This window comes from Vulpes vulpes, chromosome 16, assembly GCF_048418805.1.
Source record: "Vulpes vulpes isolate BD-2025 chromosome 16, VulVul3, whole genome shotgun sequence".
Lineage (NCBI taxonomy): Eukaryota > Metazoa > Chordata > Mammalia > Carnivora > Canidae > Vulpes > Vulpes vulpes.
The window spans coordinates 7,960,015-7,986,930 of NC_132795.1; the positions used below are offsets into that span (position 1 = coordinate 7,960,015).

At 48.3% G+C, this 26,916-nt stretch overlaps 1 protein-coding gene across 2 annotated transcripts in view; it reads left to right on the forward strand.

Moving 5' to 3' along the window:
- The window catches only part of MREG (melanoregulin), a 62,768-nt gene that overhangs the window by 16,290 nt on the left and 19,562 nt on the right, over positions 1-26,916 (forward strand). For both annotated transcript variants that reach the window (XM_072741638.1, XM_072741637.1), the window contains exon 2: positions 5,609-5,768. In XM_072741638.1, coding sequence (XP_072597739.1) covers positions 5,609-5,768 — 160 coding nt within the window. The remainder of the gene's footprint in view (positions 1-5,608; positions 5,769-26,916) is intronic.

Consider the following 26,916-nt stretch of genomic DNA (forward strand, 5'->3'; position numbering starts at 1 on the left):
TCGATGCCCGGAGATGCCACCTGGAGAATTGGCCGGTTTGTGCATCCTCATTACCTGAGCCGCTCCCCTTGGGGGTGGATATTGGAGCCTGGGAGCCCGGTTGCTGGGAGCCACCCCCCCGGGGACCTCATCCTGGGAGGACTGTCTGCAGAGGGGACAGCGCTACTTCCCCTTGTGACCCCAGACGGTTGTGAGCCGGGGGGATGGGCCTGTGCGATGCGGTTTATCAACGGCTGTGAAATGTGCTTGTGCACAGGCCGTGGGCAGCGCCCTTCACGTTAGAGACCCCTTCCCGGGCTCGGCCTCCGGGCCCCAGCTCCGGGCTTCTCACCTGCTCTTTGCACCCCCCGTCCCTGCCCCAGGCCCAGCTCGTCCCCGAGGCCTTCCTGGGTCCCCAGGCCCGGTCCGGCCGCTGATGCTGCAGTTTACAGGCGATGCAAACGCCTTTCTCCCAGGTCGAGGCGTCCAGCCCTGGCCTTTTGCTCCCAAGCCCCCGTCCTGACCTCCCCGGAGGCTCACGGCCCACGCCGGCCTCCCCCGAGCTGTCCCATGGAGAGGCGTCCTTGTCTCACGTCGCCTGCGACCCTGCTCACACCCCTGGGCTCCGACCACGGACTCCAGCGCTGCCAGTGTCCCCTTGTCCCTCCCAGGATGCTGGAGGGCATCCCCTCGTGTCCATCCCCCCCTCCAGTGTCCCCAGCCACAGCCCTGCTCCTGCTGGCCCCGACCAGTACTTCAGATGCTCAGGATGACACAGGGATCTATTAGCAGAACTCCACCTGCGCCCCAAAGAAACCTTCCTGGAAACTCTTAGCCGATGAGATTTAAATCGAGTGGCCGATCTGGTGGTGGCAGGGCTGTGGGCTTCTGTCCCTGCCTGCCAGGGGAGCCCTGCCCCTCTCCAGCTGCGCTCCGCGCCCCCCCCAGCCACCCCTGGGCCCTCCAACAAAGGACCTCAAAGACCAGGTCACGCCTTGGGACCTCCCAGGCCACGTCCTTATTCCTTCCTCCCCCGGAGTTATTTCTAAAACCCAGAGCTGACGAGGCTCAAAATCCCCTTAACTTTTCAGCGTTCACAGAATAAAGCCCCAACTCCGGCGCTGTCACCCATCTGACCCCAAATGACCTTTTCTTCTTCCCATCCTTCTGTCTCCCTCTGTGGGCACAGTGTGCGGTGACCCATACAGGGAGGCTCGGAATCCCCCAGCCCTGTGGGCACCTCAGGCCTCCGTGCCCCGCTCCTGCTGTTCCCTCTGCTGGGCATGCCTTTCCCCCGGCTTCGGCTTCTCCTCCTGGCCACAGGCTGAGCATCCCGCAGGTCTGGGTTCCATGTAGCCTCCATGAAACCTTTCTAGAACTCCCTTTTCTCATCACGCAGGTTGTCAGTCCTCCCCTGGTCCTTTTTTTTTTTTTTTTTAAAGATTTTATTTATTCATGAGAGACAGAGACAGAGACAGAGAGACAGAGAGAGAGAAGCAGAGACACAGGCAGGCTCCATGCAGGGAACTTGATGTGGGACTCGATCCTGGGACTCGAGAATCATGCTGTGGGCTGAAGGTAGGCGCTAAACTGCTGAGCCAGCCAGGGATCCCCCCTCCTCTGGTCCTAAGACATTGTTTATACCTAAAAAAAAATTTTTTTTTAAGATGTGTATGTCTCCTTTTTTTTTTTTTAAAGATTTTTATTTGTTTATTCATGAGAGAAACAGAGAGAATGAGAGCTAGAGACAGAGGCAGAAGGAGAAGTAGGCTCCATGCAGGGAGCCCGACGTGGGACTCGATCCCGGGTCTCCAAAATCAGGCCCTGGGCTAAAAGCGGCGCTAAACCGCTGGACCACCCAGGCTGCCCTAAAAAATTTTTTTTATTTTCACTTATCTCATTGCATTATAGTCACACGAGGGGCAAAGGCAGGGACAATGCCCTATTTGTTTTCAAGTCCCTGAAGCACCCATCCTGGTGCTCAGTATACAGCAGGTGTCCATTCCATGTTTGTTGAATCAACAGCTGAAGGAATGAATGAATCAATTTGACATTGTTAAAGGCCTGTGTGGCCAAGGCACAGAGGCCTTATTTGCCTCTTCTTTTGTCAGCTCATCATCATTATTATTTTTATTTTTATTTAAAGCCAATTTAGTGGGATGCCTGGGTGGCTCAGCGGTTGAGCGTCTGCCTTTGGCCTGGTGTGTGACCCTGGGGTCCCAGGATCGAGTCCCACATTGGACTCCCTGCATGGAGCCTGCTTCTCCCTTTGCTTGAGTCTCTGCCTCTCTGTGTGTCTCTCGTGAATAAATAAAATCTTAAAAAAAAAAAGCCAATTTAGTTATCGTGTACCGTAGTATTAGTTTCAGGGGTAGAATTTAGTGCTTCATCAGTCTCATATAACACCCAGTGCGCATCACATCACTTGCCCTCCTTAATGCCCGTCCCCCAGTTACCCCATCCCCCCACCCCCACCTCCCCTCCAGTTACCCTGTTTGTTTCCTGTGATTAAGAGTCTCTTATGGTTTGTCTCCCTCTCTGATTTCATCTTATTTTATTTTTCCTTCTCTTCCCCTATGATTCTCCGTTTTGTTTCTTAAATTCCACATATAAGTGAAATCACATGGTATTTTTATTTCTCCGACTGACTTATTTCGCTCAGCATGATACCCTCTAGTTCCATCCACGTCATTGCAAACAGCAAGATTTCAACCTTTTTGGTGGCTGAGTAATATTCCATTGCATATAGAGACCATATCTTCTTTATCCGTTTATTTGGGCTCTTTCCATGGTTTGGGTACTGTGGACACTGCTGCTGTAAACATTGGGGTTCAGGTGCCCCTTTGGATCACTACATTTGTATCTTTGGGGTAAATCCCCAGCAGTGCAATTGCTGGGTCGTAGGGCAGGTCTATTTTTAACTTTTTGAGGAACCTCCACAGTTTTCCAGAGTGGCTGCACCAGGTCACATTCCCACCAACAGTGGCTTCCCCTTTCTCCACACCGTCCCCAACACCTGTCGTTTCTTGACTTGTTGATTTTAGCCGTTCTGACTGGAGTGAGGTGGGATCTCATTGTGGTTTTGATTTGTATTTCCCTGATGCCGGGTGATGTTGGGCAATTTTTCGTGCGTCTTGGGCATCTGTATATCTTCTTTGGAGAAATGTCTCTTCACATCTTCTGCCCATTTCTTGATTAGCTTCTTTGTTGGCTCATCATTCTGAAGAAGAACTGCTCTCTGTGTTGCGGCCTTTGGCATGTCGGGCAGCCCACATGAGAGCAGGGTGGCTGAGAACAGTGTGGCCGGGCAGTGTCCAGTTCCCCATAGGTTGCTCTGTTCCCAATAGCTCTGATCTCTTTATTTTATTTTTATTTTTTAAAAGATTTTATTTATTTTTTCATGAGAGACACACACAGAGAGAGAGAGAGAGAGAGAGATAGAGTGTGGCAGAGACACAGGCAGAGGGAGAAGCAGGCTCGATCCCAGGACCCTGAGATCATGCCCTGAGCCAAAGGCTGACCTCAACCACTGAGCCACCCAGGGGTCCCAGCTCTGATCTCTTTATCGAGCCCCGCACCCTGCACCTCATCCTGCAGCTGGAAGGGTTTTGGGGTCCGGTGTCTCCGCCCTCTGTCTGAGGCAGAGAGCTGGCCTCCTGCCAGCCTTGGTTCCAAGATCCCCTCCCCACTTTTGCTCCAGTTTGTTTACAAGCTCTCCTAAGTGTGAGTCTCTGGTAGCCTGATGCCCTCACCCTGCTGCTGAAGCCCATTTTAGTGACCGGCACTTTGCTTCCTAGTGCAAGATTTCCTTAGCACCAGCTTGTCTACATCCTGATGTTAACCTTCAGCCCCTCTGCCAGTTGACATCTGTCCCTCCTTCCCAGGACCTGTTTATCTGGGTGTCTTCCGGTGGTGGTCCTCATTTGTCATTGCCTCGTGTCACATCTGCAGGTGTGCTGGCCACCCCATGGCCTTAGAGGCTTCCAGCTCTGCTCCAGGGAATGACAGCTGTCACCGTCCGGGTGAATGGGCCAGAAAGCCTCTGTTTTCTCCACATTCCCCAAAATAGTGCACTTTCCTTCATACCGTCGTTCAGTTCTTCATACCTGTCACATCTCACCTGAGTCACCTCAGTGGCATGTTCACAAATCCCCCAAATCCACTCTTGGCCCTCTAAAGCATTCTCACACTTTAGCCAGAAAAAGCTTGAAAGATGTAATTCTGTTTGTGTTTCACCATCATGCAGCTTCGAGCCCTTTCACATCTTACCTTGTATTTAGGAATAAAGACCGCATTTCCAATCAGTGTTAGAAAACGTGGCCCTAGCTCCCTCTCCAGCATCTCGTCTGCTTTCTGGCCAATATTCCCATTTTTTCTAATTGGTACACCCTGCATCCTCCTCGCCCAACCCAGAGCCTAAATGTGTTGTTTCACTTGCCTGGAACTCTGTTCTTGTCCTTAGCGGAACCCCCAAGCAGCACCCCTCCTTTACGCTGCCTGCCTGACACCTTCCCCCACTGGCTCTCAAGGCTCCCTGAACTCCCCCCTTAGAACACTTGCCCCATTTTTTTTTATCATATAGGTCACCTGATCATTCATTAGTGTGTTTCCCTCCCAGGCTATGGTGAGATCCGAGGACAGGGATCATGTGTGTTTTGTTCACAATTTTCCTGAGCCCTGTGATTAACATGGAGTCAGCGCTTCATACTTATAATTAGGTGAAGGGAAGAGCCCCGGCATGACCCTGCCTGCACCGTCCCACAGAAGCCAAGCAGGGCCATGTACGAGCACGTCCTGAGTATGAGGCTCTGCTGCTCCTCTCCTCCGTAAGCGCCCGCTCGGATACCAGCCCGAAAAGGGCAACTCATAAAACAGACGTACTGAAGTTCTTACTCAACATCCCACATTGTTTCCTGAATGTATTTGGTTTTGCGTATTTATTTCGTCATCTTCTTGCAAGGGACTTGATAGACATTCCATGCGAGTGTGCTCTAAATTTACTGTGCTCCCTTGAACTCCGGAGCCCGAGAAAAGTTCACCTCTTCATGTCGATTGGCAATTTCTTTTAATCAAGTAGGAATTTTATCCCTCCGTTGGATTTCCTTTTTTTTGTTTTCTTTCCCCACTGCTGGGACATGCAGTGCTAAATTTCACATTGAACGTAGTAAAATCACCCCTGCCCAGGCATCGGGTTACATCTCTTCTGTGCCCTTTCTAAAGTGATGTTTAAAATTGTTCTATGCTTAATTATTATGCATAATTAAAATTGTTCTTATGCTTAATTATTAGAAAAAATTAAAGCCTTTTTTTTTAAAGATTTTGCTTGTTTATTCATGAGAGACATACACATAGAGAGGCAGAGATGCAGGCAGAGAGAGAAGCAGGCTCTCTGCAAGGAGCCCGATGTGGGACTCGATCCTGGATCCGGGGATCATGCCCTGAGCTGAAGGCAGATGCTCAGCCGCTGAGCCCCCCAGGTGTGCCCACTTCAGGCCTTGTTATTAGAAATATATATATGGTATAAGTATATAACACATTTTATTAATATTATATATTACGTGCATATGATATATTATGTATATTGCAAATATTACAAAAACACTTATACCCCTTTCCTTGAACACCATAGTGATGGCAATCCATATTCTTCGTTTGGAGCAACTCTGGCGAGAGATGATGAAAAGAATTTGTGGAGCATGCCCCACGATGTGTCCCACACAGAGGCAGACGACGACAGGATCCTGTACAATTTGATAGTCGTTCGAAACCAGCAGGCCAAAGACTCAGAGGTAAGCAAGCACCTGTCCAGATCTTGCTGCCGCCGATGACAACGGCCAGTCAGAAATAGCAGTGCCCGAGGAGGCCAGCTTGGAATAAAGAAGGAAAGGTGAGATGTTCGGATTGAGGACAGGTATTTTAGCAGCCTGTGGAGGCTAATTCTAGCTGGTCTTGGTCGACCTGCTGGCTATAAAGATAAGACCAACTTCCAGTTATGACCTCGCTGATGCAAGGCTTTCAGAAAACAGGCGGCCAGTGCTGCTGAAGGTGGTGACAATAGTCGATCGTCCTCCATGGCTTAGTCGGTGCTTCTGTAATTTTTCCGGTCGCTTAGCAAGCCACAGCCAGAAAGATTCAGACTGAAGTGGAAGGGTATTTTGCATGATCACAAATCGTGAGTTAGTAGGGCCTGAATTCGTTGTATTTCCTTTTTCTGTTGATAGCTTCTTAACTGGCGCGTGTTGATTAGACAGCAGCATATCATAATTCTTTGTGATGAGGCATAAAATCGACCTTTTTTTTTTCTGGTAGTAGCAATTTTTGAAACTATTAATTTTTCAGAACAGTTTTTAGGCTTGTAGAGAAATAGAGCAGAAAGTACAGCCACAACCTCCACAGTCCACGGTTTCCCTCATGATTAACATCTTGCATTGGAGAGGGGTGCATTTGGTACAGACCGTATGGATCCATTTAGCTAAAGTCCATAGTTTGCATCAGGTTCACTCTTTGTGGCATATATTGTAAGGGCTTTGACAAATGGATAATGACAGGTACTGAAAGCACTTTTTTTCTTTTCTTTTTTAATTTATTTTTTAAAAGATTCATTTATTTGTTCATGAGAGACACACAGAGAGAGGCAGAGACAGAGGCAGAGGGAGAAGCAGGCTTCCTGTGGGGAGCCCGATACAGGACTGGATCCCAGGACCCCGGGATCATGACCTGAGCGGAAAGCAGATGCTTAATGGACTCCGCCACCCGGGCACCCCTGAAAACACTCTTGATGAACTCTTGTCCCCAAGATACTGGTATGGGAATGATGGATTATTGAAAAGGAGAGAACTATAATAAGTTAAAAGAAAACAACAGGATGGGTATCATTTTCTGAGGCCTGGGGAGGGGTGGATTGGAGAGTCTGCAGTGGCTGTGGATGAGCGTCCTCTCTTGGGTGTGGAGTGCTGATGAGGACATCTCTGCTAGACATCTGTCACAGGGGCACAGCATCCCACAAGTGGCTGTGTCCTGCACTGTCCCCGGGCACAGTTCCCTCCTCCGCTAACACCAAAAGCACATCATAAAGCTGCTCCAGCCAAGTCCTGCCACCCTGGCTGCCCTTTTTGAGCATATAGACAGGAGGAATGTGTCACCTTGCTTTCCCTTGATGAGAAGGGCCAACCCTTACCCTACTAAACTGGGCTGACCAGTCAAGGTTTCTTTCTGCAGGTGGGACTAGACCTCTTCTGAACCTACCATGCCCAAAGCTTCTAACAGCAAGAGGGCCCATAATACATCACCCACGCCCGTTCTCTCCAGGACCCCAAGTAAATGTGAAAGGGTTGTTTGGAGCTGAGCCTGGCAGCTCTCTCTGGAGGAGCTCCTGCCTCTCTGCCTTACTTTTCTTTACTGTTGAAAAGCCAGGGCAGGAGGCAACGCGAGCTACAAAGCACCGTGGATATTACAGCTTCCCAAGTGGCCTGTTGTGTCATTTCTGTGCTTCTCTCAAGCCTGTGTGCATGGCTGTGCAGGAGGCTTATTTATTTATTTTACAGAGAGCGACGTAGGGAGGGGGAGCAGAGGGAGAGAAACTTCAAGCAGACTCCAGGCTGGGTGTGGAGCCTGACGTGGGGCTCAATCTCATGACCCTGAGATCATGACCTGAGCCCAAACCAAGAGATGGGCGCTTAATGGACTGAGCCACCCACGTACCCTGTGGAACTTTTGATTTTTAATGGAAGCTGAAAATCCAAATTGACATATAAAATATCCAGATTTTTAGATTATGATGCACGTTAAAAAATTGCGTCAGCTAAACAAAACATGTTTATGGGCTGCAAATATCTAGGGAACGTTTACAGCAAGGCTGACTACTATGTAGCATTAGTGCTGTGCTGTCTGGTATGAGTGAAAAACAAACCCACCATCGATTAAGAAGGTGGAGCTGGGAAGCAGGTCAGGTTGTGTGTGAAGTTTGAAGGAGTTTCCTTGTTTATTATTGTCGCCTATTTTCTTTTTCACAAAGGATGAAACTGGTACAAATGTTAAGGAGGATTTCAGTTTTGAAAGACAAACAAACTTCCTACTGAGGTATAAGGGGCCCTGGGTATTCTTGTATGATATGATTTAGAAACTCAAGGAAGGCATTAAGGAAAGCCGAGCATTATGGTTTTCCTTGAGTAGCAGTAGCATGATGGGAATGTCCATGTTTGGAATTCCCTGAAAAATGAAAAATAATTTCTTTTCTTTTTAAGATTTTATTTATTTATTCATGAGAGACACACAGAGAGAAGCAGAGACACAGACGGAGGGAGAAGCAGGCTCCATGCGGGGAGCCCGATGTGGGACTCGATCCTGGGCCTCCAGGATCACACCCTGGGCCGAAGGCAGGCGCTCAACCGCCAAGCCACCCAGGTGCCCCCAAAAAATAATTTCAAAACAGCGTGTGTACTACCTCCATTCCCCTAGTAGAGGAAATGCTGCGAATAGTTATAGCTAAATTCGCTCTGTTTCCCCAAAATGAAAAAAAAAATCAGATAAGCAATGTATGCAGAGCAAATAACAAAGCCAAACGTGAACTTAAAGTTACTTGCAGTCACAGAAGATGTAAAGTGTGACATTATTGAAATGGAAGAGAATGCACTTTCATTTGCAAAAGCTTCAAAAGCTCATTGAAAACAGACTTTCAGTAGAAGAAATAATGCATCTGCAGAGCTCCAAGCGGTGGAAAACTTACTGCTCTTGTCTTTGAATGATGCCGTAAAATACTTTATGTGTGAGAAATAGTGAACAACCTCAAAATCATGCCACTGAATGAGTATCGTTATGTTCATTCTCATTAAACTAATTGTACTTGACTTAATCCACTCTGTTCTAGGGAGTTTACAGGGGTTTATGAGATGTCAACGCCTCTTATTTATTTGTATGTGTAATATTAGTCATACTGAATGATCTTGCCTCCCAAGATATCAATAATAATGAAAACAGTGGGGACGCCTGGGTGGCTCAGAGGTTGAGCATCTGCCTTCAGCTCAGGTCATGATCCCGGGGTCCTGGGATCGAGTCCCACGTCGGGCTCCCGTGGAGCATGGAGCCTGCTTCTCCCTCTGCCTGTGTCTCTGCCTCTCTTTCTGTGTCTCTCATGAGTAAATAAATAAAATCTTTCAAAAAATAATGAAAACAGTGCCAGGCACGTTTCACCCACTATTCATATTCACTACATCCTTTTCACAACAGCACGGTGAGGTGAGTACCATGATTATTTCTTTTGGAAGCAACTTGTCCGTGGCCACCCAGCTGAAGATGTGAGCCGAGAAAATGTGATGTCGTGAATCCAGGGACATCATACATAACGAGTACCATGACTGAAATCCTGAGAGAGGAATAGGTTCCAAGATGGGTGAGCCAAGGCTGTCCAAAGCCTGTTTCTGTGACTTGTCGATACCAGGGATGAGAGCTGTGTTTGAGGTTGAGGATTGTGATGTTTTGGGAAGTGTTGTTGGTTGTAACCATAGCACACCTCTCTCAGGTGATGCTTTTCCATGGTGACCACAGCAGGTTAAGGCTCCTATCCCAGGCTTTAGGTTTCTGTTTTGCTATTCTTTATTATTTATTTATTTATTTATTTATTTATTTATTTATTTACAAGACATTTTATCTCGTGCCCTTCCATCGCTTCTCCACTTAGTGGTCTCTGACTTAGTTATTTGATGTCCTTTCTGATGGTTCAGTAACAGTCAACATTATTATTCTGCTAAAATAAAAAAAGGACTTTTACTTGTCTGTCTAGGAAGATAAATGCTAAAAGTCAAATTGTTCTTCTAAACACTTTTAAGCACCATTTTGGCTCAAAATTGGTAGTGTTTATTTGGTGTAATCAGTGATAGACTTTCTATGCCTGTTTTTAAAGTTATTAAGTCATCATATGCTCAGAAATGTATGCAGTTCTCATGCCCAGTGCCTGCCTCCCTGTCACTGAGCAAGGCAGTGTTCAGACACCAGCAGGACGTGTGAGCGTCAGATGCTTGTGTGGCTGGAGTGTTCCATAAAAACCACACTCTGCTGAGTCATGCGGAGCAGCTAAATGGTGTTATTCTTTAAGACCATAGAGGCAAAAACAGAAAATGTTCCTGGGTGATAATTTGCTTGCTCTTCCCGTGTGTCAGGATTCTGCTGGAAGAGTGTTGCCAGGCATTGTAGGTAAACAGTTCCTATAAAATGTTTAAAATAGCAACAGCCCTTCCCAGGGGTTGTCAGCGGTGTCTGGATTATACCCTTAGCCTGTCATATCCCTGCTACTGGAAGGAAAGAGAAAACAAGAGTCGAGGGGAGGACCTGGTGGGAGTATGTGAGGAAGTGAGAGGGAGGGTTGTGTACCAGCTATGTCACCGGGAAGCTCGCAGAGACCAGGATAGGCCAGTTGGGCTCTGCGTGACGGTCTGGACGGGTCCCCACACGTGGGGTAAGACGTGCTCTGGCAGGGCCACCTGACTTCTCTGCAAGTGGGCGAACGTTGGCTACGGGTGGAGATAGGATTGCAAGCTCTATGCCAAGCCCGGACAGCAAAATAGTAGAAAATGCAAGCAATTCTCTGGATAACTCTGGGTTCCCCCAAAGGCCTTTTGCTTTGGGAGCCCAGATGGTCTGGGTGGTTGAAGCGGCCATTCTATTTGCTAGTGGGTATTTGGGTTCATGGGGGAGAGAATAAAAATATTCCTTAGGATCTGAGAATCCAAGTGGTCTCACCCTCAGTTTTCTAGGTAGTAACATCGAGTACTGCACTGTGTGCTGAGCAGCACACCGCACTCTGTCCAGGCAAAGACTGAATCCTCACAGCAGGCCTCGAAGGAGGCATTTGGACCCTCAAGATGAGAGATTTTGAGTCATCGGTACAAGGTGCTGGGGGGAACGAGTGGGAAGTTGGGATCCCAGCTCAGTCTGCATCACCCAGAAGCCAGTAGGGAAAGAAACACTGCTCCCTTCTCTCTAGTGAGGCTAGATAGAGCCTCAGTGGAATCTTTTTGGTCAAAGATAAACTTACCGGATGGACGCTGACTTCCTGCCTCAAGCAGATGCTCCTGTCTGTGTGTTTGACATCACGTGCCCTGTACCAGCTGAAGCACAGAGCGACTTTGGTGTTTGTTTAACATCAGTGTCTGTGTTGGCCACTGCATGTAACATCCTCCAGATGCTGTTGCTTTGGGGCTTTTTAACACCGCAGGCATCATCCCCAGCTCGAAAACCCAGTGGACCACACCAGAAGACATTCTGTTTGTCTGTGATGTTTCTTCCTATTTTTGCCCACCTATCCTTTTTTTTCTTTTTTTTTTTTAAGTACACATATAAGCATTTCTGGAGATAAGCATTAAGGTAATGTTTCTTACTAGGTAGGTAGCACATCAAAGCTCTGTGTTAGGCAGCAGAGTTGAAATGAAAAATACTAGAAAACTTGATGTAGACCGGGGAAATCATTAGACCCTCGGTAGGGTGTGAGGTCGTAGAAAGCATGGGCTTTGGAGTTAGGTTTAGGGATAAGACAGATATTCTTCCCATGCTTTAGCTGGATGACACTGAATAGTTATTTAATCTTAGGGTTCCCGGAACAGTTACCATGTAGTTTGGGACACAGTCATGGGGCTTCACTAAAAGGAAAAGGAGGCACTAATATCAAGTATGCCAGGCCAACGATATAAATTGGGGTCGCCCCCAAGCTGGGATATATGATCACCTTTCTTTTTTTCTGATTTCTCTCTATCTTTTTTTCAAAGATTTTATTTATTTATTTGAGAGAGAGTGAGAGCCAGAGAGATCACAGAGGGAGAAGCAGAGCGAGAAGCAGACTCCCCACTGAGCAGGGAGCCCAATGCAGGACTCGATCCCAGAACCCTGAGATCATGACCTGAGAAGGCAGACACTCAACTGACTGAGCCACCCAGGAGTCCTGATCACCTTTGTTTTTTTAATTGTAAAATTGTACATAACATAAAATGTATCATTCTAAGCATTTTTAAAATGATTTATTTAGTTATTTTAGAGGAGGGGGAGAGGAGCAGAGGAGAGGGGAAGTGAGAATCTTAAGTGTACTCTCCACTGAGCATGGAGCCCCGTGCAGGGCTTGGTCCCACCCCCCTGAGATCACAACCTGAGCTGAAACCAAGAGTCAGACACTCCATTGACTGTGCCACCCAGGTGCCCCCCTTTTAACCATGTTTAAGTGTCAGTTCAGTGATAGAAGTGCATTCACACTGGTGAGCAACCATCACCACCACGCATCTTCAGGGCTTTTTCTCTTCCCAAACTAGGGCGCCTGCGTGGCTCAGTGGTTGAGCATCTGCCTTTGGCCCAGGGCATGATTCCAGGTTCTGGGATCGAGTCCCACATCGGGCTCCCTGCAGAGAGCCTGCTTCTCCCTCTGCCTGTGTCTCTGCCTCTCTCTCTGTGTCTCTCATGAATAAACAAAATCTTTAAAAAAAATTATCTTCCTAAACTAAACTCCATGCCCATTAAATAATATTTCCCCTTACACCTCCCTCCCAGCGTCTGGTAACTACCACTCTACTTCCTGTCTCTATGAACTTGACTGCATTAGCCCCTCATATCAGTGGAATCCTATAAGATTTGACTTTTTTTTTTTTTTTTTTTTTTTTTTTTTTTTTTTTTTAAGATTTGACTTTTTGTGACTGGCTCACTTCACTTAGCATAATGTCCTCAGGGTCTGTCCATATGTAGCTTATGTCAGGATTTCCTTCCTTCTAAAAGCAGAATCATATTCCATTGTATGTATAGACCACATTTTGTTTACCCATTTGCTTACCGATGGGCACTTGGGTTGCTTCCACCTTTTGGCTATCGTGAGTAATACTGCTATGAACACGCGTGTACAAATATTTATGTGAGTTCTTGCTTTTAATCCTTTTGGGGATATGCCCAGAAGGGTCATATGGCAGTTTGCTGTTTAATATTTTATTTTCTTTTTTAAAAGATTTTATTTATTTATTCATGAGAGACACAGAGATAGAGGCAGAGACACAGGCAAAGGGAGAAGCAGGCTCCCTGAGGGGAGCCTGATGTGAGACTCGATCCCAGGACTCTGGGATCATGACCTGAGCCAAAGGCAGACAACTCAACCAATCACTGAGCCACGCGGGCATCCCTATGTTTAATATTTTCCCAGTGCCTGCACCATTATTCCATCAGCAATGCACAAGGGTTCCAGTTCTCCATATCCTCGCTAACACTTGTTATTTTGATCACCTTTCTTAACCTCTGGATTAATCAGTAAGACAGCTGATGGTTCCAGATTGGTCAGGGTCAGCATCTACATAGAGCGGATTCAGTCGTGGCCAGTCCCTGCCACGGAATGTCAGCACTGGGGAGGTGAACCCGGAGAGGTTGATGCCTGGCACGGCTGCTTGGCTGTGGAAGGGAAGTAGGTCAGAAAACTAGGGCCGAGCTTGACGTTTCATACCTGAATTCTGCTGTTTTTCTGGGCATCCTTGTACTAGAATGTAATGTCCAGGCCTCTTTCTTTTGCTGCTCTTTAGACTCTGCCCCCCATAGCCTCCTTTCTCTAGGGCCCAGAAGGAGACATGCAAGTCAGTAGATAATGGACCTTGGAGCACCGACGGGTCAGTGTAACAGAGGATGGACAGGGACTTGGGGACCTCCAGGAAAATGCAGGAGGGGCAAGGGCAGGAAGCAGGCCCACTTTCTACGCATCTGGAACTTCACTGTCCCAGTGACTGATGGCTGTGTCCCTGTGTTTCCTGCATTCCTGTGCCCGTGAGGGTGGAAATTTTCCAGAAGAGGCCACATATTTATTGGCAGGTATGTGCAGGATACTTCACTGACAGCAATGGTATCTTTCCATCAGATTTTTTTTTTTTTACAACTTGCATACACCAGTTGAGTCTGAGCAGAAACTGAAACCATGAAGCTGCCATCAAAGTTGTAATTTTTAAAAACTACCATTGACTACTTATCAATTTGAAACACCAGAGATTAATACCAAGTTAAGTCTCTGGTAACCCACCTCAGCGTTGGCTTTGGTTTTCACCAGAATAAATGAGATCATCAGAAACATATGGTCAGAGTGCCTCCTACGTGCCTTACCTGGCTCTCACTGCAGTCTTTTGATGTAGACAAACTCTGTTAAAAATGAGAGAGAGAGACCCAAAGAAGTTCAGTGACTTTTCGTGATAGTGTCCAAGCAGAAATGGGTTTCCTATTCAGCGTTCTTTACCCTGGACTACAGAGTAGAGAAGGAAGGCCATCAGGTTTCAAGGATTTAGAGCAGACAGCTGAATGATTTTCTTTGTATTTTATTTTATTAATTTATTTATTTTTCAGATTTTATTTATTTACTCACAAGAGACAGAGAGAGAGAGAAGCAGAGACACGGGCAGAGGGAGAAGCAGGCTCCATGCAGGGAGCCTCATGTGGGACTTGATCCTGGATCCTGGGATCATGCCTTGAGCCAAAGGCAGATGCCCAACTGCTGAGCCACTCAGGTGTCCTTATTTATTACTATTTTTTATTTAATTCATTTATTCATGAGAGACACAGAGAGAGAGGCAGAGACACAGGCAGAGGGAGAAGCAGGCTCCCTGTAGGGAGCTCGATGTAGGACTTGATCCCAGGACCCCGGGATCACGCCCTAAGCCAAAGGCAGTTGCTCAACCGCTGAGCCACCCAGGCATCCCGTTTTTTAAAGATTTATTATTTATTTGACACACACAGAGAGAGAACTCGGGCTAGCATGTGCACGCACAGCCACACAGGAGCAGGCCAAGAGGCAGAGGAAGAGGGAGAAGGAGAGAAAGCAGGAGCAGACTCCCCCCTGACCGTGGAGCCCTATGCTGACCAGTCCCAGACCCAGAGATCATGACCTGAGCCCAAACCAAGAGTCAGATTCTCAACCCACTGAGCCACCCAGGCATCCCTGTCCTTTATTTAAATGTAAACGGGAATAAAGAGGTGTTCAAATAAGTTGACAGCCATAGAACTTTGTAGAAAAATCCACAGTGCCCTGTAGAACATACACTGTCCAACTTATTTCCCTCCTAAGGAAATGCCAGTGGGTGATTGTGTTTTCAAAGGTGTCTAGGCTATTCTCACAGACAAGATTTGTTTCCGCAAAAGCTCAGACTCTGCCTGAAGTGTCCATTTATTGGTTAGTTTTGTTAAAAATAATGATGTATCTAATGTTGAGTCGAGCAGGTTTGATTTGGAATTACAGTGTTGTCAGTTCTTCATATACCTGAGAGGATATGAGGATATATATATATATATATATATCGTAATATATAGAGAGAGCATGATGGGTGTGTGCATGAGCAGGGGGTTTGGAGGGGCAGAGGGAGGGAGAGAATCTCAAGCAGACTCCCAGCTGAGTGAGGAGCCTGACTCGGGGCTCGATCTCATGACCCTGAGATCGTGACCTGAGCTGAAATCAAGAGTCAGACGCTTAACTGCCTGAACCGCTGAGACACCCCAGACTAATATTTTTTAGTCTTGATATTAACTCAGTGTCAACAGTGTAGGAGGGTTCTTTTTCTGTTCTTCCTAGATCCCCCACCTCTCAACTCAGTAGGAGAACTAACTGGTTGGAACTTCTATTTAGTTCCTACTTTCATCATAAAAAGGACTCACTTCTAGCTTCATGGCTATTCTTAGGCCAGCGTGATGGGTGTGTATGTGAGGGAGGCTGGGTGGTTGTTGATGCAAAGCTCACAGGCTTGCGATACCATGGGCGGTGTCACTCCTGCCCCAGATCTGGTGGTCAGTCTTTGCACTTGAATTTTTCAGGGCATCTAGAACTATATGAACACAGAGAGTAGTATTAGCAGAGTTCTTTGGAGAAAGAAGCCACAGAAACTGTCTATCTAATCTATCTACCTATATCTATCTATCTACCCCATCTATCTATCTAATCTATCTACCCCTCTATCTATCCCCATCTATCTTTTTTTTTTTTTAAAGATTTTATTTATTTATTCATGAAAGACACACACACAGAGAGGCAGAGACACAGGCAGAGGGAGAAGCAGGCTCCATGCAGGGAGCCCAACATGGGACTTGATCCTGGGTCTCCAGGATCACGTCCTGGGCTGAAGGCAGGCGCTAAACTGCTGAGCCACCCAGGGATCCCTCTATCTATCTTATCTATCTATCCATCTATCTTATTTATCTAATCTATCTATCTATCTAATTATTGACGGATATTTATTTTAAGAAACTGGCTCACCGTTGTGATGGCTTAGTAAGCCCGAAATCTGCCGAGGGAGGCTGGCGGGCTGGAGACTCAGGGAAGAGTTGCAGTTTAAGTCCAAAGGCAGTCTGCTCGGCAGCATTCCTTCTTGCACGGAGATTACTCTTTATTCTAGTAAAAGCCTTCAGGTTGGGGTCCATCCATATTATGGAGGGTAATCTGCTTTACTGAGAATATACCAATTAAAAGATTAATCTCATCCCCAAAATACCTTCACAGAAACCTCCAGGATAACGTTTGACCAAATATCTAAGTACTGTGGCCCAGTCGGGTTGACGTAAAAGTTAACCATCCCCGGGGGTTTAACCAGCAGTAACCCAGATCACAAGAGATGGTTGTATAAACCCAAATGCATTTAACCATTTGGTGGGCCGTAAACCTGAGTGGGCCCTGCCTATCTCCCCTATAATAAAATCTGTAAGGGAAGCCAGTGACCAGGCAAGGAGGTAGCTTGGTGAAAAGGAATCAGACAATGAGGACAATGGCAAGGGGCATTTATGGAGCCCTTAGTGTGTACCAGGTGCTGCTCTAAGGACATTACACACCCTACGCTAACTACCATTGTCCTCCACGTGTGATCATGGTCTCCTGGTGCTTTCACCTCCGGTATAAAATTTTTCGTATCATCTGGTTAGGACACCTTGCCCCCGGCTGGTAGTAGCTAGACATTTCTGAACACCACTCCCAGGAGAACAGTAGCCTCAGACACTGGACTCAGGCATGGATCTGGGAGGGCAAGCGGCAGAATGTAGAATCAAGAGAAATCTAGAATAATGCAACATCTCTAGGCATTGTAGTCCGAAGGAAGCAGACGATTGCAAATAGAACTTAAGGCACTGCCAAGCCTCGACGAGTCCCACTACCCCATTTTCTGCCGTGAGACCTCTTGGCTGTTTTCTCAATTAAATAATGATATCCTCTTGACTCCTTTTCTTGATTTATTACTTAATATATAAAGCTGCACGTAGGACACAGAAATCAATGAGGCTATTGAGCTCTGAGGAATCTCTGCCCAAACAGAATGTGCCAGAATTCAGTAAAGACCTACATTTTTTTTTTTCTCTTGGCTGAGGACAGAATGCCCACGGGAAGTGGTTGCCCCAGAATGGGATCCCTTGTGATCAAAATAGCGCCTCTGCTTCCCCATTTGTCAGGTTGGCTCCACTCACCAGCCTGAAATTCTCTTTTTTAAGGTGGCGTAGCCTAAATATGGAATCTGAGCTAAATCAGGTCCCTCAGCAGTTTCGCTGTTGGGAGTCCATCCCACGGATAGTCTCACGCCGTTAAACAAAGATCTACGCTTTCCGATGTATTGTTTTGAAAAAGGAAAAATCTGGAAAGAAAATACCCAATGAAAGTGGTAGTTAAAAGATCATGGGGGAGGGGCGGTTCGCAGGTACTGACTTCGAAAGGTAGTTACAGTCTGCTGCTAAGGGGGTGTGCACAGTGTCATCTCGTTCGTGTAAAAGCTAATGCCAGTATATGGTAGTGAACTTTCTGGAAGATCGCCCATAAGCTTGTCAGTCATGGTGACCTCCGGGCAGTAGCAATGGGAGCAGGGAAGGAGACCTTGGTTTTCCCTTAACTTCACCGTCTCTGTACTGTTTGAAACCAGTTTTAGAGCACGCGCATGTATTATGCCACGTATGTATACTTTGTGTCATTCATTCTTTGCCAGCACACTAGGGGGTGGAGGTCCCGGTTTCCCTGGGGCCTTGGAAATTTTTGTGCTGGGGAAAGGGGAAGGGGAGGAGGAGGGACAGGGAGTTAGTGCAGGAGGAGCTGGATGGAGCTCTGAGGAATCCTTCCAGAAGCAGGCCAGGGGCAGGATGTGCAGGGAGCCTTCACTCAGTATTTCTCTCTGCAACATTGTCAGGTGCTTCCGCTAAGCCAGGCTCCTTCCCTGGAGCTCCCTTCCTCTCCCAACTGCCTGGTGCACTGGGTAATTCGCAGGCCCTTCTTTTGGGCGTCTTCACCTCCTGCTCCCCCCTCAGCCATCCCCACCCCAGCCCCTTCCTTTGAATGGTTTTGCTCAGCTCAGAATAACCAAAAATGGCTCTTAATTGCCCAGCACCAGTGGGAGTCGGGCCTGCTGGCCGTGCGGGGACGTCATGTGAATGTGCTCAGCCGTGTGTGTGTGTGTGTGTGTGTGTGTGTGTGTGTGTGAGACAGGCTGATGGGGGGTGTCTCCTGGAGACTTCTGGAGAGCTCTCCTGGAGAGCCGCGGGGCTTGCTTTCTGATGCTGACATTGAACTCTTGGGGAAGGTGGAGTCCTGCTGGGGGCCGGATCTGCAGCTTCTCAGACTGAAAATCCCCAAAGTATTCTAGAAGGACACTTCATAGAAAGACACCCTCTCATTGGATGCCCCACCCTGGCCACCTGCTTACCCATGATCACCCTCTTTACAGCACGGGAGTGAGCTGTGCCATTGGATGGTTTTGCAGTATAAGAGGTTGGCCACGTGGCTCGTGGACACAGACTGTGTCCACCCTCTTGAGATATTTGTTGTGTTTAATTACCGATTAGTTGGGGTAAAGCCATGCCCAGGTTCTTATGCCATGTTGTTGCCATTGTTAAATAACTCGATTTGGGGGAAATTTCAGTAGACGTGAGTCACAATTAACCTCCTTCCTTCTCCCGTAAATAATGTTCTGTGGAGGAGGCCACAGGCACAGGTTGCCAGGCCTGGCCGTGGAATCAGGTTTTTCAACCGGAACCAGCAGAGCAGGTGCTCTTCTTGCTGATTATCCAGGCCCAGGCCCTGAGCGAGCGGTGAGGGAGGGAGGAGCGCAGCAGGAGTCAGGCTTTCGAAACACAACCAAAACATTTTTGTTCGGTTGTATAGCTGAGTGCACTCCCGTCTGAGCTGATTTGCTGATTTTCTTCTTTTTCTTGTCTTTTCCTTCTTCTTTTCCCTTTTCCTTCTTTTCTCTTTCTTTCTTTTTTTTTTTTTTTCTGATGGGAAGTCACTATAGTACAAACCCTGATGCTGCGATGCCTCTGCCTGTCGGGGCCGAAGTTTGGAGGGATGGGTAATGTGTGGGGCTGGTAATGTGTGGGGTGCAGTGGACCGTTCACGCGGGGCCCAGGTGCCCAGAGGTGTGTTTGCGAGCAGCAGGGCGGCAGCCTTCACAGGCCTAACCCTCCCCTGCCGCCTGGGCCCCTCCTGACTTCCAGGGGCCCTGCAGGGCCTCGTGTTACCCCTCTGGCTGTGCCCTCTTCCCCAGGCCGGGCTCTCCCCCACGGAGTATCCCATTCCTAACATTTTTTTCCCTCCCTTCTTTCCACCCGGTTAAACATCCCTTTCCTCTGTGTAGGCTCTGCTCGGCCAGAAGTTAAAGAGAAGCGGGTATTGGGAGAACACCAGAGGGATTCAGTGAAGCATGTGAGCGATTTGAAAGAGGAACTTGGGCGCCCACATTCATCACAACTGGTGCAAATGAGGGAGAAGAGAGGTTTTCTGAGCAGAGAGGTCAGCTCAGCTACGTGCTTCTTTGTGGGGCTTCCAGACCTGTCCATGCACATCACCACTGTGGCTTGTGGTCTTCCCGATTTGGGGTTGGCGCGGCTGCACCACCTTGGAAATGCTGCTGGAGGCTTGGGGTGCAGGATCCCTGGGTAGAGGCCGAGGCACCAGAGGAGCCACGTGGCTTCTCGTCCCAGAGGATCTTGTGGGGCCATGGGGCTGACTTCTTAGAGGGGTGACCGCTGGCACGAGCTGGCCGGCAGCCTGGAGCAGGTCTCAGAGCTGCACAAGAACGTGGGTAACTACCTGGGGGTGCCCAGGCGTCTTTGAGGGGTGTGAGGCGAGGCAGGCGGGGGCATCTGAGAAATGATCTCCGGCAGATCCCTGGCTGCTGTTGGAACACTGCCTGCCCTTCATACCACTGGCTACACCCGTTCCTGCGCCCTAGTTTTGAAGGTTTTTTTTCCTTCTCTTCTTTCCCTGCTTCTGATCCTCTCTGACTCTGCTTCCAGCCACCGAAAGCCTAGAGCCGGGCTGTGCAAAATAACCAGGAAGGGAAGGGAAGGGAAGCGAGCCGACCTCTGCTCATCCCCCCTTTCGTTCCTTCTGCTTGCCCAGAACGTTCTCAGGGCTGTCTCCGCTTGTCGTTGGGTAAACGTCTGAGCGGACACAAGTGGGTTCTCATCCTTGAGAGGTACTGGCTCAGGCCCCGATGGACCCAGGCTTTTGATCGCCGAGGGTTCAAAAACAGCATTTCATGGACGCGTTAGCCCTCGCCTTAGCATTTTAATCCATGATATAGTATTTCTCTTTTTACCTGTTTTAAAGTGACATTTAGGGAATAGAAAGCACCTTTGGTTACGTAGAAATGTTTCAGAGGGATGATTTTCTGCTGAACTGCTGCCTCCAAGAATGGGTAGCAGTTGACATTGTTTTTCAAAATCATGGGGAATGTGCCTTCTTAGAAGGACACCAGTGGGGGCGCCTGGGTGGCTCAGTGGTTGAGCATCTGCCTTCAGCCCAGGCGTGATCCCGGGGTCCTGGGATCGAGTCCCACATCGGGCTCCCTGCTTCTCCCTCTGCCTATGTCTCTGCCTCTCTGTCTCTCATGAGTAAATAAAATAAAATAAAATAAAATAAAATAATAAAATAACAGTAAAGGACAGCAGTCCTACTGGATTAGGGCCACCCTAATGACTTCATTTTTAACTTGATTACCTCTCTGAAGACACTGTCTCCAAATAGGGTCACAGTCTCAGGTACTGGGGATTAGGACTCCAGTAGAGGGAATTGGGGGGCGTGTGCAATTCAACCATAAGGGTAGGTAGACCATCCACAGGATTACAAGTAGTTGTCTCTTTCGGTCGGATGGGGACCCTGTGGGCACAGCCGTGAACAAAGGGCCTGCCCTCAGCAGTGGGGGGAAGACTGAGGGCAGATACACACGAAGTAGGTTGTGATGAGCACTTTGAAGACCAATTAGGCAATCTGAGGGGAGAGTAGGTGAGTCCGGGCTGGGGAGTGGAGGCCTGAACCAGGTGAGAGAGTGAGCTTTGTGCGGGACATTCAGGCAGAGGGCATGGCCGAGGCAGGGACCAGACTGGGAACGCCCGCTGGGCCATGGGGAGGATTTTGAATTTTGTTCTAAGAGGGGAGCACTTCCTAACCAAACGAGTAAAACATGCTTGTTTATTTGTCCCTGTGCAGGATTTGTTCTTTCTCTCTGGCCCCTGTCATTCCCAATCTGGGAAGCTCACGTTCCTTGGGAGTCCTGAGCAGGCCTGGCCTTAAACACTGCAAGAGAATTCTCCACGAATCTCTTTTTCTTTCTTTCTTTCTTTCTTTCTTTCTTTCTTTCTTTCTTTCTTTCTTTCTTTCTTCTTTCCTTCTTCTCTTTCCTCCTTCCTTTCTTTTTAAAGATTCTTATTTATTTATATGAGAGAGAGAGAGACAGAAGCACAAGCAGGGGGAGGGGCAGAGGGGAGAGAGAGGGGCGAGCAGACTTCCCGCTGAGCAGGGAGATGATGTAGGACTCGAATCCAGGACCCCGAGATCACAACCCGAGTGGAAGGCAGATACCTAACCTACTGAGCCACCCGGGCGCCACTCCATGCATCTCCTGATCTCTGCACATGCTGTGAGCAGAGGCACTGCCTGCCTTTTGGCCTGGCCTGGCCTGGCCTTTCAGGGGTGTTTCCACAGTGACCAGCTCTGGGAGGTGTAGGTCATTCTCTCCCTAGAGCAAAGGGCAGGCAGGCCCGTGGTTTGTTATAAAAGATTCAGGTTCCCTCGGTTCAGGGTTCCTTTCCCGTCATGCAGGCTGCTGCACCGCGCAGCTCGTCTGACCCCCTTTCCCATGAAGGCTTTGGAATTGGACCTTGGAGAACAACCATAAAAACAAAACAAAACAAAAAACCTCCTGAACGGCTCTTGCTGAGTCCTTTGTCTCTTAACAGGAGTCTCGTGTTTTTTTGCCGTGTTACGTGCACTCGTGAAAGTGTGGCAGGAGAACGTGTTACCTTGTAAGGGAGTCAGACCTCAGATGCTTCACGATTCCTGGCACCCTCAGAACAGCGTCTGTGTTGGCATCATGGCTGAGACCTTGACCATGGGCGTCCGTCTATGGTTTTTAAACTTCTTTTTAAAATGAAGTTGGAGGGGCGCCTGGGTGGCTCAGCGGGTTAAGCGTCTGCCTTCGGCACAGGTCATGATCTCAGGGTCCTGGGATTGAGCCCTGAGGATCTGTTCCCTGCTCAGTGGGGAGCCTGCTGTTCCTTCTCCCTCTGCCTCTTGCCCCTCTCGTGCTGTCTCTCTCTCTCTCTCTCTCTCACTCCATCTCAAATAAGTACATAAATAGAATAAACTTGTGACTCTTCCTGCTCCCCCCAAGAAATCTACTAGGAAATTGATAAAAATTACAACTACTCTGGTGGAAGATTGCCCCCATCTCGGGCAACCCCCTGCCCCTGCTCAGGTATCCTGGGACAAGTCACTCAACATGATCTCAAGAACACTGTGTTGAGCTCCTAAAAAGCCCCTTTAGAACCCAAATCTGGTATCTGGGAGCAATAATGCATTAATCCTTACCAGATCCTGATTACACACGTCTTAGCAAAAATGGACTTAGAGGTCATTAATATCATTCACAGGTTGGCACACATTCTGTCCTCATGGGGGGGGGGGATCCAGGGCTGAGATGGCAGGATAGGGACGGGGCGGGGGGCTGGGGGGCAGTGGCCCTGCCGTGCTTGGTCCTGGGCATCAGGGGAGAACTGCGAAGTAGAGGGGATGGTGGCAGAAACTAGAGGCACCAAGAGGCTAGCAGGCGTGCCCTCCGTGACACCCACCACACTGTTCCCCTGTGCCCACCTTGGCAGTTCTCTTCTGCTCAACTTGCCTTTTTTTTTTTTTTTTTAAGATTCTATTTATTTATTCATGAGAGACACAGAGAGAGACAGAGAGGCAGGGACACAGGCAGAGGGAGAAGCAGCCTCCATGCAGGGAGCCTGACGTGGGACTCAATCCTGGGACCCCGGGGTCACACCCTGGGCCAAAGGCAGACACTTGACCGCTGAGCCACCTGGGCGTCCCTCTACATTTTTTTTTTTTTTTTTTTGGGCTCATTGATCTTGATGATCCCTTCAGGGAGCCCCACAAGCTTTGAGTGCAACCAGGCAGAGGGAGAGAGGCACCCTTCCTTCCACATAAGTTTTATATTGGGGTTCGGCCTGAGAGATCATTTGTAAAAAAAGGTGAAGGAAGGCTTCTGTCAAAACAAGTTTGAGAGCTCATCTATTTCTCTGTCACCCGGGCTCTGGCTGTGGGTTTTTTTTTTTTTTAAGATTTTATTTATTTATTCATAAGAGAGACAGAGAGAGAGGCAGAGACACAGGCAGAGGGAGAAGCAGGCTCCATGCAGGGAGCCCGATGTGGGACTCGGTCCCGGGTGTCCAGGATCGTGCCCTGGGCTGAAGGCGGCACTAAACTGCTGAGCCACCCGGGCTGCTCTCTGGCTGTGGTTGTTAAAAAGGGAAGCAAGCGCTTATTTCATGGGGCACGGGGAGGAGTGCGGTGCTACAGAAAGGGGTCCTGGGGCCCAGGCCCAACTCTGCTGCCGGTTCCTGACTATACTGCTGCTTTGCTGTGTGACCTTTAGCAGGCTACTCAACCTCTCTGGGCCTGTCTTTTTATTTCCATCTGACAGAGGGAGGTATGGAGGTCAGGATCTCGAAGTCTTCATATTTAAAGACCTGTGAACTATGGAGCAGCGATGTGGCTTTTAACCCAAGAAACATTAAGGGTCGCCACCCTGGGCGCCTGCATTCTACGGAACAGGACTTCACTCATGTCCTCTGAGTGAGACACATGCGCTATGCTTGGAATGGGGCTTAGACGGTTCTGAGACTAAAACAGGTAGATTTGATTCCTTCATGCCACGTTTTCCTCCACATTTTGGACAAACGGTGGCTCACAGGCCCACATCCAGGTTTGGTTTTGTTTTTCCAAAGCCAGTTTTACTGGAACACAAACATGCCCATTTGTTTGCATATGCTCTTTGGCTGCCTTAGTGCTTTCGTCACAAAGCCGAGTAGTTGTGGCAGCGACCTAGGTCTTGTAAATCCTAAAACATTAACTGTCTTCTTGAGGCCATCCACGCTTGGCCTTTGATTTGGTGCTCAGTAGACTTTGCTCGAACGATTGTGTGCATTTTTCATACGAAAAGGCCACATAACCAATTCCTTTGACGAAGGCCTCCTCTCCCCGACGCCTGCCTCCCTTTGTGATCCTTTGGAAGAAGAGATCCTCTTTAGAAACCGAGGGACCCCTCTCGCCTTTTCATTTATGGGTGCCAAACATTTCTCGTTTCCTGATGATTTTTTTTTTCTTTTGCAAATGGCTACGCAATTATCGATTACGTGAGACTTGTCAAACATTTAACAAATATACCACAATTGCCAAAATTGTTGTATGTGCAGTGGCTTATTTTACCTCCAGGCTGCGGCATCACATCATGCTTGAGACTTTGTCAGGGTAACCCCCAAACACTCGAGTAGGGGAGGCTCGGCTGAAGGTTGGAGGCGAGTAAGCGGTGGGCAGCGAATGAGATTGTGGCATTGTAAGGAGAAAAAAAGTTTTATAAGACTTGGACTTAAAAACTCCTAGCTTTTAATGGAATTGTGTTGCCATTGACAGATGACACAGGGAGCAAGTATCTCTTGCCTCTTGTGAAAGGGTCAGTATGACTTGGGTCATGTTCATGGGGTTGTCATAGACTGGAGAGGTGCTTGGTACGACAGGGACAGCGGTTTGGTGTCCAGCTGCATGTCTTAAAAAAGGACACCAATAGCTTAGAGAAGGTCTAGGGTGGATGATGAACACATGGAAAAATAGAACATAGGAGTCAAGTGATGGGGGACAGGTGGGGTGAGCAAGTCACAGATTGTCAGGTCGGAGTCACACGCATCGTAGTGCTTAGCCAGCCAGCCTCGAGCTTTCCTAAGACTTTCTAAGCCACGGGCGATCGAGAGGTTCAGGCTGAAGCAAGGAGAGGTCTGGGACACTGAGAATGTCACCCTGGGACGACCTGTCCCCCACAGGACATGCACCTCTGACTCTGAATGCTAGAAGAGTCTAAATGAGGTTCACCGGGCTCCCTCACACCGTGGAGAGCCTTTGAATTGTGAAAGGGCTCCATTTTGTACCCCTTCATTATTTTGTAGCAAATGTGACATTCTCCAGGGAGCCGCACCCCCCGAGAGGTTGGGTGTCTTGAGTCTCAGGAATGCTTTGGCCCGAAACCTTGTGCTCAGGGCATTCCGTAGACAGGGCTTCTTCCTCCTGGCAGGTATCAGTCCTCTGCTTACCAGGAGATTTGGGTGATAAGGAAAATTGGATCGGGCCACCTTCCAGGGTCACCAGTCTTCTTTTCTTTTTCCTTTTTAAAAAACTATTTGTTTATTTGAGAGAGAGAGAAAGGAAGAGAGAGAGAGAATGTGAGTGGGGGTTGGAGGAGGAGAAGAGCGGGTGGCGGGGAAGGAGAGGGAGAGAAGCAGACTCACCGCTGACCGTGGAGCCCAACGTGGCGCTTGATCCCATGACTGTGAGATCATGACCTGAGCTGAAACCAAGAGTCGGATGGATGCCCAGAGGACTGAGCCTTCCAGGTGCCCCTTCTTTTCTATTTCTCAGAGGGCTTACCCCTCCCCCAAACACACACACTCGAGCGCACACATACACAAATGAGTAAATGGATCCCAGGCCAGCTGCTGATTTAACTCCTTCCTCCTGGGGGGCAAAGATGAAAGAGACTGGCAAGGTTCAGTGCCAGAAAGAAAGAAGCAACCTGACAGGTCTCAAATACAGAAAGTACAATTATTAGTGGGGTCCCTGGTGATAAGATTTGCGGGAAGAATAATTGCAAAAGGTTACCACACGGGCACCTGGTGGCTCAGTCAATAAGCATCTGGGCTTGATGTCAAGGCTGTGAGTTCAAGGGTCACGTTGGGCTCCACACTGGGTATGGAACCTACTTAAAAAAAAAAATGTTACCCCTACAGTAAGAAGCGTTTGGGTTTAAAAGAGAGAGAGAGAGAGAGAGAGAGAGAGAGAGAGAGAGAGAGAGAAACTTCTGGATTTGTGGGGTGGTGAGCTTAAAAAAGCAAATTATAGCTTCCTGGTTTCTCTCTTCCCTTTCTTTCTGTGCCTCTTGCGTCTACCTGGCTCCCCTGAATGTGCACCGTCCCCAGGGGATCTCAGGTCTTGGGGCTCCTTCCTCACCACATCGTCTGGCCCTTGCTCTGCCTCCTTGCTTTCTGCCGCCCTCCTCCTCTTTAAAGCTGGCAGAGATCCTGGGATGCAGAATAAATGGCCCACAGAAGCCACAGTGTTTTCGGCTAAATACTGAGACACACATACACACACACAGGAACTCGCACATTTATCCACGGGGTTTTCAATGTAACAGAATTAATTGAAGTCATATGAGCCGAGCAGGATCTGTGAGTTGCCATCCAGAACATAGTGAATAGGCCTCTAGATAAATTCAAATGATAATAGTACTCATAACGAGACTTTTTCATTTTTGAGGTCAGTAGACATTAGGTTGTGTTAACAAAGGAAGCTACAAAAATAATTCTTCTTGGGTATTTTAAGGTTTTTGTTCTGGGGATGCCTGGGTGGCTCAGGGGTTGAGTGTCTGCCTTTGGCTCAGG